The sequence below is a fragment of the Lynx canadensis genome, chromosome B1 (assembly GCF_007474595.2).
Source record: "Lynx canadensis isolate LIC74 chromosome B1, mLynCan4.pri.v2, whole genome shotgun sequence".
Classification (NCBI taxonomy): domain Eukaryota; kingdom Metazoa; phylum Chordata; class Mammalia; order Carnivora; family Felidae; genus Lynx; species Lynx canadensis.
Window position 1 is genome coordinate 202,561,047 of NC_044306.2, and position 13,836 is coordinate 202,574,882.

Consider the following 13,836-nt stretch of genomic DNA (forward strand, 5'->3'; position numbering starts at 1 on the left):
TGGTGTGCGGCGAGGGCCCACCTCCCCGCTCGCAGGCGGCCACCCTGGCCTCACGTGGCCTCACGGTCTTTCCTCCGAGCACGTGCAGCGAGAGCGAGAGAGACGTCCTGGTGCCTCTTCCGCTTCTCGTAAGGCCACCGATCAGGGCCTCGCCTTAGCGACTTGGGGTAACCCTGACGGCCTCCCGAGGACCCATCTCCAGAGGCGGACGCAATTCAGTTCCCAACGTGCAGAAGAGCTTGGCCATCTCCCTGGTGTGATTTGCGTCCGACGATGCCCCTGCAGGGATGCGAACGGCGGGCCGTCTGCACCCTGGGAGGAGGCGGGACCTCGGAGCCTGTCCGGGCGCATCCTGCCCCCGCCACCCTGAGCCCGAGGCCACGGACGCGTCACGGCCGCCTGTGCTTTGCTCTAGGTAACAGCCGGGAGCGGTCCCTCTGCCCCTCGCAGCTGACGTGGGAAGGAACACGGGCAACGGGCGAGGGCTGTCACAATGGGCCCCGGGGCCGGGCGCCGGGGACCGCCTCGCCTCCTGTCCCTTCGGCTCGAGCTCCGCCCTCACCGCTCGCTCCTCTCGCCACGAGCTGCCCACGTCCTCCTCCCAGGAACATTTACACACCGACAGAGACGGAGCTGGACTCACGAGACACACAGCAAGGGGCACGGGCGGACACACAGGGCTCGGGGAAGCCATGCGGCGGACACGGGACAGCGAGACACAGACGCGTGGCGGGATGCCCTGCGAGCGCCCACAGCCCGCGGCACTGCGCACCTTACCTCGGAAGTAGGGGATGTAATGATGTCTGAACACGGATGTAGGGCTTGGGTGTTGGGACAGGGACAGGCAGCTACTGGTACCAACACTCACAGTACCAGCTGCGGGCAACAGAGAGCAAGTCAGAGTCCACCCCGTGCTCGCCGGCCGCAAAGCCACAAAATATTCCTAGGCCCCGCTCTGCTAGGAACATTTTGCTTCCTCTCCCGAAGAAAGCGCACCATTTTGAGGCACCTGAGGGGGAGTCACCGAGGACGCTTTAGCTCGGTCGGCTCCGGGTCCCGCTGGGGGGGGGGGAGCCCGCTCTCTAGGGGACAGGGCGGCAGCCCCCAGCGTGGCCGGACGGCCGCCACCGGCCCCCGGAGGCCTGCCTGTCACTCCACCCCGGGTGGGGGGGGTGTTCCGTGGGATCAAGGACAGGCGGAGAGCGGCTGGCTAGGCCGGGGCGAGCGGGCACGGGACGGTCGCCCGGCCTCGCCCCGCTGAGGTGCACGTCTCAGCTCTTGGAGGTGGCCACCCGGCCAGGCACGGCCACACGCCCAGGTGACCCAAAGGACGGTGGTTGGGGGTCAGGAGAGGGGCCCTCGGAGAGGGCGCGCGAGGATGCTGACTGCCCTTCACCCCGCACCCGCCTGCTCGCCCGCTCACCCACACACTCACTCACCCACCCACACACTCACTCACCCACACACACACTCACTCACCCACACACTCACTCACACGTTTACCTAGACACACCCACACTCACCCACTCACTCACACGCTCATCCAGACACACTCCCCCACACTCCCCCCCACACTTACACAGACACACACTCATTCACACACGTTCACACTCACCCACTCACTGACATACCCACATACCCACTCATCCAGACACACCCCCCCACACTCACACATTTACCTGGACACACCCACACACCCACACTTACCCACTCACTCACCCACACACTTACCTAGACACACACACCCATTGACACACATTCACACTCACCCACACACACTCACACATTTACCTAGACGCACCCACACTCACCCACTTACATGTTCATCCAGACACACCCACCCACACCCACACACTTACCTAGACACATACTCATTCACACACATCCACACCCACACACTCACACACCCACTCACACATTTACCTAGATGCACCCACACTCACCCACTCACACGCTCATCCAGACACACTCCCCCCACACTTACCTAGACACACACTCATTCACACACGTTCACACTCACCCACTCACACGCTCATCCAGATACACTCCCCCACACTCACACACTTACCTAGACACACACACTCATTGACACACATCACACTCACCCACACACTCACACACCCACTCACACATTTACCTAGACGCACCCACACTCACCCACTTATATGTTCATCCAGACACACCCACCCACATTCACCCACACACTTACCTAGACACACACTCATTCACACACATCCACACTCACCCACTCACTCACATGCTCATCCAGACACACCCACTCACACTCACCCACACGCTCACCTACACACACCCACTCACACACTCATCTAGACACACCCCACACACTCACTCACACATTTACCTAGACACACACACACCCACACTCACCCACTCATACGCTCATCCAGACACACACACTCCCCCACATTCCCCCCCACACTTACCTAGACACACACCCATTTACACACATTCACACTCACACACTCACCTACATACCCACTCATCCAGATACACACACACACCCAGACACACACTCATTCACTCACCCACACACTCACTCACTCACGCACCCACACTCACCCACACACTCACTCACACGTTTACCTAGACACACCCACACTCACCCACTCACTCACACGCTCATCCAAACACACTCCCCCACACTCACCTAGACACACACTCATTCACACACGTTCACACTCACCCACTCACACGCTCATCCAGATACACTCCCCCACACACTTACCTAGACACACTCATTGACACACATTCACACTCACCCACACACCCACACACTCACACATTTACCTAGACACACCCACACTCACCCACTCACACGCTCATCCAGACACACTCCCCCACACTCCCCCCCACACTTACACAGACACACACTCATTCACACACGTTCACACTCACCCACTCACTGACATACCCACATACCCACTCATCCAGACACACCCCCCCACACTCACACATTTACCTGGACACACCCACACACCCACACTTACCCACTCACTCACCCACACACTTACATAGACACACACTCACACACGTTCACACTCACCCACACCCACACCCACATTTACCTAGATGCACCCACACTCACCCACTTGCTCACACGCTCATCCAGACACACTCCCCCACTCACCCACACACTTACCTAGACACACACTCGTTCACACACGTTCACACTCACCCACACACTCACCCACTCACACACTCATCCAGACACACCCCACACACTCACTCACACATTTACCTAGACACACACACACACCCACACTCACCCACTTGCTCACACGTTCATCCAGACACACACACTCCCCCACACTCCCCCCCACACCTAGACACACACTCATTCACACACGTTCACATTCACCCACTCACTCACACGCTCATCCAGACACACTCACCCACACACCTAGACACACACACTCATTGACACGCCCACACACCCACACACTCACTCACACATTTACCTAGACGCATCCACACTCACCCACTTACATGTTCATCCAGACACACACACCCACCCACACTCACCCACACACTTACTTAGACACACACTCATTCACACATTCACACTCACACACTCACCTACATACCCACTCATCCAGATACACACACACACCCAGACACACACGCATTCACTCACCCACACACACACACTCGTACACTCATTCATTCACTCACCCACACACACTCATCCAGATGCACACTCATTCACACAGTCACTCCCTCATCCATCTACCCACACACTCATCCACACCCCCCCCAACACACACACACCGACTCATCCACCTTTCAGACACCCAGTGAGCGGGACGTTCCAAGAACATAGCAGGGAGTCAATGGAAAGAACTGCAGACGAATGAGTTGATTTTTCCACAAAGGCTGTGAAACTAAGAGCCAGAGTCCACGGACGTGGAAATGGCGCCATGCAGCAGCCGCCACGGAGGAAGCGGCTTGGAAAAATCCCTCACGAAGGCAGAGTGTGCGTGGAGCGTCCTGCGGCTTTGACACACCGAGGGCAGCGACGGGCTCTCAAAGCTAAGGGACAGCAATACGCAGCCGGGCGCCAGGCAGGGAAGGAGGCGCGCTGGGGGGGGGGAGCACCCCGCACCGGGCGTCCCCCTGCGGGGACGGGCCCGCCCCTGGCCTCTCGCCAATTTCCATGGGGCTGTCTTTGGGGCCACCGACCCAGCTGCGCATGAAGAAAGCTGGCTCTCTTTTTGGCCGCTGACGCCGTCCTCACGGCTCGAAGCCCCTCAGACCCCGGGTGAGCCCAGGACTGACGGGCTTCTGGTCTCCAACACTCGTGCTCCGTGACCTTCTTGCCGCCCGTGACCGAAACACCAGCTCGGTTCTGAGCGCTCGGTGCTGCCTGCCTGTTCCCGGACGGCCCCTCTGACCCGCGGGTTCACCAGCTGCCTCTGCCGTCCCCCCGCCCACCACCATGGGCAAGTTAAACGGACAGCTTCTCCCGTCACCCACCGGGAGCCGCACGCCCGGCCCGTCGTTTTACCAGGTGTGTAAAGTAAGGCACGGATTCGAAAGAGAGGGAGGGCGATAGGAAGTAGATCTTCATCCGGGGTCAGGGAAGCCGCGGGCGCAAAGTACCTGGACGGCTGTAGTGCTGGGGCGACCGCGAGGTCGGGGTGTAGCGCCCGAGGCTGACGGAGCCGGTGGAGCTGGGGCTGGAGGTCCGGCACTGCTTGTACGAACGGTCGTCCTGATCCCCCTGGGAGGGAAGGCGGCCTGGTGAACGCAGGAGCTGAGGGCACTGCCCGCCCCGCCCGCCGCCCACCCTCCTCCTGGCATTCGCCCCCCAGACCCTCGGGGCTGACCCCACGTGGCCCCAGGGTGAAAGCCTCTGCACCTGCCGGGGCACATCTGGAGGGCCAGGTGGGGGCCCGACCTGGCACTGACACCACCCCGCCTTGGCCTGAGCCCGGTCCCTGTGCCCCCGGATCCCAGAGGGCAGGGTCCCCATCAGCCCCTCCTTGTGTCTGGGCTCCCCAAAAGGTGGAGGAGGGACCTGGCTGCACCTGTGCTCCTGCCCCACCCCCTTCCCGGCACCCGGGTCCTGACAACCACCAGGTCTCCGAGAACCTTGAGCTTCTGCATTCTCCACCCCCGCCCCCGCCTGCCCCACAACGGGGGCTCCCGGGCCTGGGAGGCACCACAGCACCCCTCCCAGGCCCGAAGGCTCGGTTGAATCGGACCCGCAAACACTGGCCCACGAGACTCCGTTCGAGCAGGACGGGCACCCGTTTGGAGCGGGCGGCAGGCGGCGTGAGATGACCCGGCAGCAGGGACGGGGGACGGCCAGGCTGCAGGGCACGAAGGCTGCAGTCGTGAGACGGCCCAGGATGCCGTGGTGCCGACGCCGCTGGCTGGGCCCTGAAGGCCGGCACGGGGACGAGCACGGGCGACGAGAGTGTGGGTCTGGCGCTCCCGGCTCTCGCCCTTTCTGGGCTTTACCTTCTGCCTCCTGAGGCTTGCCCTCCGACCGAACCCACTGAGCCGCCGTCCCCGAAGCCTGCCCGCACACCCGCCTCCAGGCTCTGCTCAGGCCGGCCCTCGTGCTGCGACCGCACCTGCCGGCCGGGCCCTGAGCCCGTGTGGCTCGTCCCCACCCACGGTGAGGGGCCCCCTCGCCCCAGGGATGGTGGCATCTCTGGCCGTCCTCTGCTCAGCCCCTCGGGCCGGCTTCCAACCCACGGGCGCCCTGTCTCCTCGCCTAGCCTGTCCGTGGGGCTCGCCGGCCACGTGTGGTTGTCGAAGCTCCACACGAGCTAACCACCGTCCCCGTGTCGCCGCGTTCCTGGACCCGAGGGTCCGACGCCAGTGCAGATGGAAGTCTGACTGACAGCTGTCCACGTCCCTGGCTAAGGCTGGGAAACAGGGACCCAGAGCCGCTCACTATAAATCTAACAGAGGAACGCTTTTGGAATATTCATCTGCGAGGGTCTGGCTGCCTCCTCGTCCCACTCAGAGGAGTGACATGGGCCCTGGGCTAACCCAGGCTCCCGGGGTTTTTCTCCAAAGAAAGCCATGGGGCGCCTGGGTGGCTCAGGCGGCCGAGCATCTGACTTCGGCTCGGGTCAGGATCTCACGGTTCGTGGGTTCGAGCCCCGCGTCGGGCTCTGTGCTGATGGCTCGGAGCCTGGAGCTGCTTTGGATTCTGTGTCTCCCCTCTCTCTCCCCCTCCCCTGCTCATGCTCTGTCTCTCTCTCTCTCTCTAAGATAAACAAACATTAAAAAAAAATTTAAAAGAAAGCCACGACCCAGACCTCGAGAGAGCCACGTCCCACGTGTCTGTGACTGCAGGGCCGACAGGTGCACAGGGGGCATGCAGATGAGACGTGATGAGACGTGATTATAAAAATAACCAACACCGAGGACGGCACTTCTGGCCACCAAGGACCGGGGCCCCAGACCCCACGGTCAGGAGCCACAGAGGCCCTGCTGGGGGTGCCGTGGTGGTTATCTTTATAACCCGGGGAGCGGGGGGAAGCACCATGAGCAAACGGGGTGGGAGGGTGGCGGGCCGGGGAGCAGGCGGTTACCTCTGTCGGCGTTGGCGAGAGTACCTGTGGGGACTGTGGACACAACAGAGTGGCCTGTTAGTGCCTTGGCACCAGGAGGTCACGTGGGGAAGAAGAAACAGCCCAGGGCACAGACACATCCTCACGACCAGACCCTCCTCCAAATGGGCAAGGAACCTACCACCACACATGACACAGGAGCCAAGACCTTTTTGGAGAAGTAGGGTCAATGGCACCCCAGGAAAGAGGTTCCCCAGGACACTTCTTTGAGTGCGCCCTACGCCCACTGCTCTCCCGTGAAGACGTATTTTCCTAGAGGGAGACGGTCAGGGCCCAGGGTGGCAACATCCTGAGTCCATCTGCCTCGGTCTTCTCCGGAAAGGAGAGAAAAGGGGCCCAGAGAAGAGGAGGGTGATTCGGGGCCTCGGGGTTTGGGGTTTCCTTCTCCTCAGAATGGAAAGGGGCAAGTGTTTCCCAATCTTCCCATTTCACGGAAGGGGAGACTGAGGCTCAGAGAAGTGAAGCCAGATCTCTGAGCTTCCAGCCTGCTGTCCTTTCCCTGCTAGGTTCCCGCACTGGTGCTCAACTGCTGGATGGCTGCCATTCCAGAGAATTCCAGCCCTGAGGCCCAAGTCTGCTCAGCGCGGTGCCCTGAGCCTCCTGTGGCTTCCCAGTCCCCACCCCGTCATGTGCCCACAGAAGGGTCCCCGGGGAGACTGGCACCAAGCAGGCTCCCAGCCAGGGTGTGGCAGGGCCTGGAGAGGGGGGAGCCTTCAGGGGCCCTGGGCTGAGGGAGTGAGGGGGCTCTGACACCTCAGGACAATGGCAGACGTCGGCAGGGAGGCCACGGTGACCAGAGCTGGTGACCCCTGGTGACAGGGCTCTGCCTCTGCCAGCCGCACGGCCCTGGGCCAGCACGGCCCCTGAGCCTTGCGTCCTCATCTGTATCCTGGGGCAGTGACTCCCAAGGTGCGGGGCCACGGGCCACGGGTACACAGGAAAGCCCAGTGTCAGTGCAGAGTGAGCAGGCCTGGGGGGAGTAGGGACCGTGACGCTACAGCGTGACCGGTCCCTGAACAGAGGATTTCTGTGCCCCGGGCTGCCCTGCATTTGGCAGGAGAGCCTCAGTGTGCACACATCTGACCCGGCACCTCCCTCCCCACCCCCACCCCCACCCCCCGGTGGGTGCACCCACGTTCGCATACAGTGCGCCCCACTGGAGGGGTGCAGGGTCAGAGGCCACAGCGCGGACCGTGTGCGTGTCTGCCGACATTCGTGTGACCCGTGGAAGCAGGACGGGCAGCGACCACACCCCGCGCCCACAGGCGCGCGTGGCCCTTCCCAGCCCCCGTCTGCGCGGGAAACCTCAGGCCCCAACCAGCGGGGGCGGGGTGTCGCACGGCTGCCAGCGGGTGGACGGGGAACTTGAACCCGGCCCTCTGGACCTGGCTCCCCTGTCTTCGAGGCGGCGTGAGGGGCGGTTAAGGAAACAGCCAGAATGTGGTCTCTGGGGCAGAAAGGATCCTGTCTCGGCTGGGGCTCGCCACTTGGGGGACCACGGCCAAGGGCGTTGACCTCTCTGACCCTCTTCCGGCGCTGTCCATTGGAGCCTGGACCCGGTGCTGGATGCCAAAGCCCCGTGCAGAGCCCAGGTCCATGACCGCTCCCTGCCCTGCCTCTTGACGGGGCTCATCGCCTGGTCCTCAGGTCCCAGGGGTCCCCTGCGGCAGAAGCCAGTCAGGAGGGGTGCCCGCTGGCGGCGGAGCAAGGGAAGTGGGGTCCGTCTCACCCTCCCATCTGCCTCCGTGGCCGCACCCGCCCACGAGCATGGTGTCCCCGAGCCTCAGCCTCGCTCCCAGAGAAGCAAACAGGAAAGCCCGGGGGAGATGGGCAAAGGTCCCGGGTTCTCCTGCCCCCAGGGGAGGGCCCGTCTGGGTCGCCCACACACCAACGGCACACACGCTCAGGCCGACAGCCGGCAAAATGCTCTTCTCGTCTATCCCGGGCGCCCACAGCCCCACGCAAGCCTCAGCACCACCGAAGACAAGGGAAAATCAGCAGGGGCTGCGTGTAAAAAGGAGCAGAGTCACCCCGGAGGGACACTGCCCACGGACACGAGGGACTCGGTCATTTGCGCCCCAAACAGGGGGTCGAACCAACACGAGGAATTCGCGAGACTTAGGGGCAGGCCAGCCGCTGAGGACGGCGGCCAGGCCAGGAATGTTCTGAAGAGAGGAGAAGGACACGATTCACGCAGGATGGGGGTCGTCCCGAACCGAAGAAAAGGAGACTGTCGCTCGGCTCCCGGCACTTTGCTCCACACGGGCACGTCTCCCGCGTTCCCTCCCGTTTCAGGGGGCTCCTCTCGACTCAGCACTTCAGCCTGCTGCACTTGGCCCGCGGGGCTAGGGGCGGGACCGCCGCGGCCTCCCTCAAGGGGAGGCGCACAGGCCGCCAGAGGGGGCGGAAGCGGACGGGGCCCCTGCCGTGGGCACCCCCACCCCCGCAGGTGCCCTACCTCGCTGCAGCTCTGTCTGTCCGCCACCGCGTGGCTGATGTACGGCGAGTAGGAGATCATGTCGGGGCGGTCGATGTTGTAGATGGCCTTGCTTTTGGGAAGGGCAGCCAGGTCCCTGTAGTCGAGAATCTCATCGCCCAGCTTCGCCTGAGAGGAGAGAGCCAGCAGAGGGCGCCGTCGGCCCCACACCCCACGGGGCAGCGGCCGCGGGGCCCGGCCCGCAGCAGGGGCTCCGGCAGCCCTGTGGACGGCGGGGCCCCGCCCCAGAGCCACGTCGCGGTGACACGGGGTGAAGGGGCAAAGGCGTGGGTGGGTGTGGGTGTGGGTGTGTGTGTCTCGTGGCCACGTGGGCCTGAGGCCCTCGGCCCCACCACGGAAGACCACGTGGTCCTGAGGAAGCGTCCCTCAGGCAGACCCCCCTCCGCCGAGCCGGAAGCTTCCACAGGGACGGCTCGGGGATCAGAGACACGGAGCCCGTGACCTGCCTGGTGCGGAGCCCGGCAGACCGTGAGGCTCGGCCCACCGCCCAAACACACGTACGCACGCACGCACGCGTCTATACGCACACGGTGTGCGACGCAAGCAAGTGTGCAAACACCGGGGTACACGCTTCTGCACCCACACGCGTGCACAGAGGACGTCCCGTCTAAGACCGTGTAAGTCGGCCACCTACACAGCCGCCAACTGGCTCGTGCCCCCGGCCACACACTGGCACACACGTCTGCACAACCCACACCCTCTCCCACACCACACTTGCAGACGCACCGGTCACCCTCACTCCCACACCCACGCCAATGCACGGTCGCGCCACCCGGGCCCACACGCTCGCTCATACACACACGCACTCACACCCACACCCCCACTCCCGTGCAACAGCACATACTTGCGCACATAACAGCACCCTCCCAAACCAGTACACATTGACACACACCCTTACACGCACACGCACGCACACACACGCACGTACACACGCACACACACCCACACCTCACCCACTCCCGTGCAACAGTATATACTTGCACACGTGACGGCACCCTCCCAAAACAGTACACATCGACACACACCCTTACACGCACACGCACACACACGCACGTACACACATGCACACACACGCACACACACACCCACACCCACTCCCGTGCAACAGTATATACTTGCATACGTGACGGCACCCTCCCAAACCAGTACACATTGACACAACCCTTACACGCACACACATGCACGGATGCACACGCACACATGCACGCACACACCCCCGCACACCCACACCCATTCCCGTGCAACAGCACATACTTGCACACATGACGGCACCCTCCCAAACCAGTACACATCGACACACACCCTTACACGCACACGCACACGCACGCGCACACACACACCCCCACTCCCGTGCAACAGCACATACTTGCACACATGACGGCACCCTCCCAAACCAGTACACATCGACACACACCCTTACACGCACGCACACTCACGCACACACATGTACACGCACACACACCCACACACTCACACCCACACACCCACTCCTGTGCAATAGCACATACTTGCACACATAACGGCACCCTCCCAAACCAGTACACATTGACACACACCCTTACACGCACACGCACGCACACACACGCACGCACACACGCACACCCACTCCCGTGCAACAGTATATACTTGCACACGTGACGGCACCCTCCCAAACCAGTACACATTGACACAACCCTTACACGCACACGCATGCACGGATGCACACGCACACATGCACGCACACACACCCATTCCCGTGCAACAGCACATACTTACACACATAATGGCACCCTCCCAAACCAGTACACATCGACACACACCCTTACACGCACACACACGTGCACACACCCACTCGCGTGCAACAGCACATACTTGCACACATGACGGCACCCTCCCAAACCAGTACACATCAACACACACCCGCACACGCACACGCACGCGCACACACACCCCCCACTCCCGTGCAACAGCACATACTTGCACACATAACGGCACCCTCCCAAACCAGTACACATTGACACACACCCTTACACGCACACGTATGCACAGATGCACACGCACACATGCACGCACACACACCCACACCCATTCCCGTGCAACAGCACATACTTGCACACATAACGGCACCCTCCCAAACCAGTACACATCGACACACACCCTTACACGCACACGCACGCACACACACGCACGCACACACGCACACCCACTCCCGTGCAACAGTATATACTTGCACACGTGACGGCACCCTCCCAAACCAGTACACATTGACACAACCCTTACACGCACACGCATGCACGGATGCACACGCACACATGCACGCACACACACCCATTCCCGTGCAACAGCACATACTTACACACATAATGGCACCCTCCCAAACCAGTACACATCGACACACACCCTTACACGCACACACACGTGCACACACCCACTCCCGTGCAACAGCACATACTTGCACACATAACGGCACCCTCCCAAACCAGTACACATCGACACACACCCTTACACGCACACGCATGCACACTCACGCACACACACGTACACGCACACACATCCACACACTCACACCCACACACCCACTCCTGTGCAATAGCACATACTTGCACACATAACGGCACCCTCCCAAACCAGTACACATCGACACACACCCTTACACGCACACACGCGCTCACACGCATGCACACACGCACATGCACACACACACGCACCCGCAGCAATTTTGAGCTCTTGAGATACGGCAGCAAAGTGCCTGGCGTCTGACAGGCCGGCTGGGCCCCGGGCTCAGGTGGGGCAAGGACCGCGCCCCGCCCCACGGCAGGCGCTCACTGGTGACTCTCGCTTGCGCTGGCGAGGGCCCCCTGGCCCCTTGCTCCCCTGTGACTCGGCCCAGCCTCCCCCCTGCACCGCCCCACTGCTCCCAGGCTATTGCCCCCGGCTGCCGCCCCTCCCTGGCTCCGGGGGCTGCCTGGGGGCACACGGCGGGCTCAAACAGGTGCTAGAGCTGGGCAGGAGCAAACACGCAACCTGACCCCCAGCGGTCACGGCGGGGACGATTATCTGTGTCGGTCCCCACGTTCCCCTTGCAGGTGCCCACGTGCCCACCCGTCCTGGAGCCGACGCACGGGGTCACCTCCTCCCCACCGCGTTCCCCTCTCGGGACCCGTCTCAGCCTGGCGTTGCCGGCCGTGGGCAAAGGTGGCTGTCAGGCTGCCCCCACCGGCTCGGCTCTCCCCAGACCCGGAGGGAAGCCTCTACTCGGCCCCGGTGTCCCGTAGCATCCGTACGGGGGCCGGCACGGGCCCCACGCTCCTGTCCGCTGTGCGACTAGCTGTCCCTTTCCAGCCCAGGCGGCTCTGGTCCAGGCCCTCACCGCTCACATCTGGACCCAGCAAGAGCCTCCTGGGGGCCTTCCTGCCGCACTTGCTCTGAACAAACGTCGCCAACAGCAGCTGCCGATACCACGAGCTCTTGCCCGGGATGGCACGAGACTAAGCCTTCTATTATTGGCTCACCAGATTCGCAGAGCGAGCCTGTGCTGGGGGCACCCACGGTCGCTGCACTTCATCGATGACGAGTCCAGAGCCCAGAGAGGTTAGGTAGCTCGCCCAGAGTCACACAGCCAGGGAGGCGTGGGTGGGAAGAGGCCCAGGCTGTCTGACTCCAGAGCCGTGCTCCCCACCGTCGCCCCCTTCCCTGCCAGGGCCGCGTCTCTGGAGCCCCAGCGACGACACCCTGCCCTCCAGCCCCTCTGGGTGGGTGACGCAAGCCCTCGCTGTGGTTCCCCAAGTGCGCTGCTGACATTCCCAGCCTGCTGGCCCTGAGGGGTCTCCTCCCTGTGCCCCCGCATGCCAGGCTCAGCCCCCGGTTCAGTAGCCCCAGCCCACCTCCTCTAGGAAGCCTTCCCTGACCACCTGACCCCAGGGCTCTCATGAGTCTGATGGGTGCTCTCGGGGTGAATGTTGCCGTTTGTGACACAGGTTGAGAGAGTGAATGCGTGAGGTCTCAGATCTCTGACTCTTCCCTTTGGAGCCTGGGCAGGGTTCTGAGGACCTGAGTTCAAATCCTAAGTCTGGGGGCACCTGGGTGGTTCTGTTAGTTGGGTGACCGATTTCGGCTCAGGTCATGATCTCGCAGTTTGAGTTCGAGCCCCACGTCGGGCTCTGTCCTGACAGCTCGGAGCCTGGAGCCCGCTTTCGATTCTGTGTCTCCTCCTCTCTCTGCCCCTCCCCTGCTCACGCTCTGTGTCCCTCTGTCTCCCAATAATAAATAAACGTTAAAATTTTTTTTTAATTTCTAAGTCTGTTGTCCGCAGTCGGGATGGGCCCTGATCAGAACTTCTGAGCTGTCCCTCAGGGGACCCTGTGCCTCTGCCTGTCCTAGTGACCCGCCCCTCAGAGCCATGCTACCTGCCACGAGGCTGCCCAGCCATCCAGAGCCCGGGGGCCTGGCACCTGCTGTGAGCTTGTGCTCCCGTGCTCGCTCGCTCTCTCTCTCTCTCTCGGCCACGCCCATCCCAGTCCCTTTTGCCTGGCTGTTCTTCCAGACCCAGTCCAGGCCTCCCTGTCTGGGAGACCGTCCCTGCTCCCCTCCGCCATCTGGTTTCACGTTTGTGTTTGTCTCCTTTAAGTCAAGGTGCGGACGTTGGTGGGCGCGTCTGTCTCCCCTTGTCTGGGCCTGCGGCTCCTGGGGGCCCAACGAGTCTCTCTGATTCATGATGGAGTCATTCTCCCTGACTCCGTGCCCAGCACG

The 13,836-nt window shown here is 62.3% G+C and overlaps 1 protein-coding gene across 9 annotated transcripts in view; it reads right to left on the reverse strand.

The window, feature by feature from the left end:
• The window catches only part of ABLIM2 (actin binding LIM protein family member 2), a 90,055-nt gene that overhangs the window by 45,529 nt on the left and 30,690 nt on the right, over window positions 1-13,836 (reverse strand). For 6 of the 9 annotated variants that reach the window (XR_003968520.1, XM_030314280.1, XM_030314279.1 and 3 more), the window contains 4 exons: window positions 9,070-9,216; window positions 6,573-6,605; window positions 4,621-4,741; window positions 778-876 (listed from right to left, as the gene is read on the reverse strand). Coding sequence is in view for 8 of the 9 variants with exons in the window: in XM_030314280.1 (XP_030170140.1) it covers window positions 778-876; window positions 4,621-4,741; window positions 6,573-6,605; window positions 9,070-9,216 (400 nt within the window). In the remaining variant the exon portion in view is untranslated. The remainder of the gene's footprint in view (window positions 1-777; window positions 877-4,620; window positions 4,742-6,572; window positions 6,606-9,069; window positions 9,217-13,836) is intronic. The other 3 variants (XM_030314283.1, XM_030314282.1, XM_030314276.1) reach the window with 1 other exon arrangement.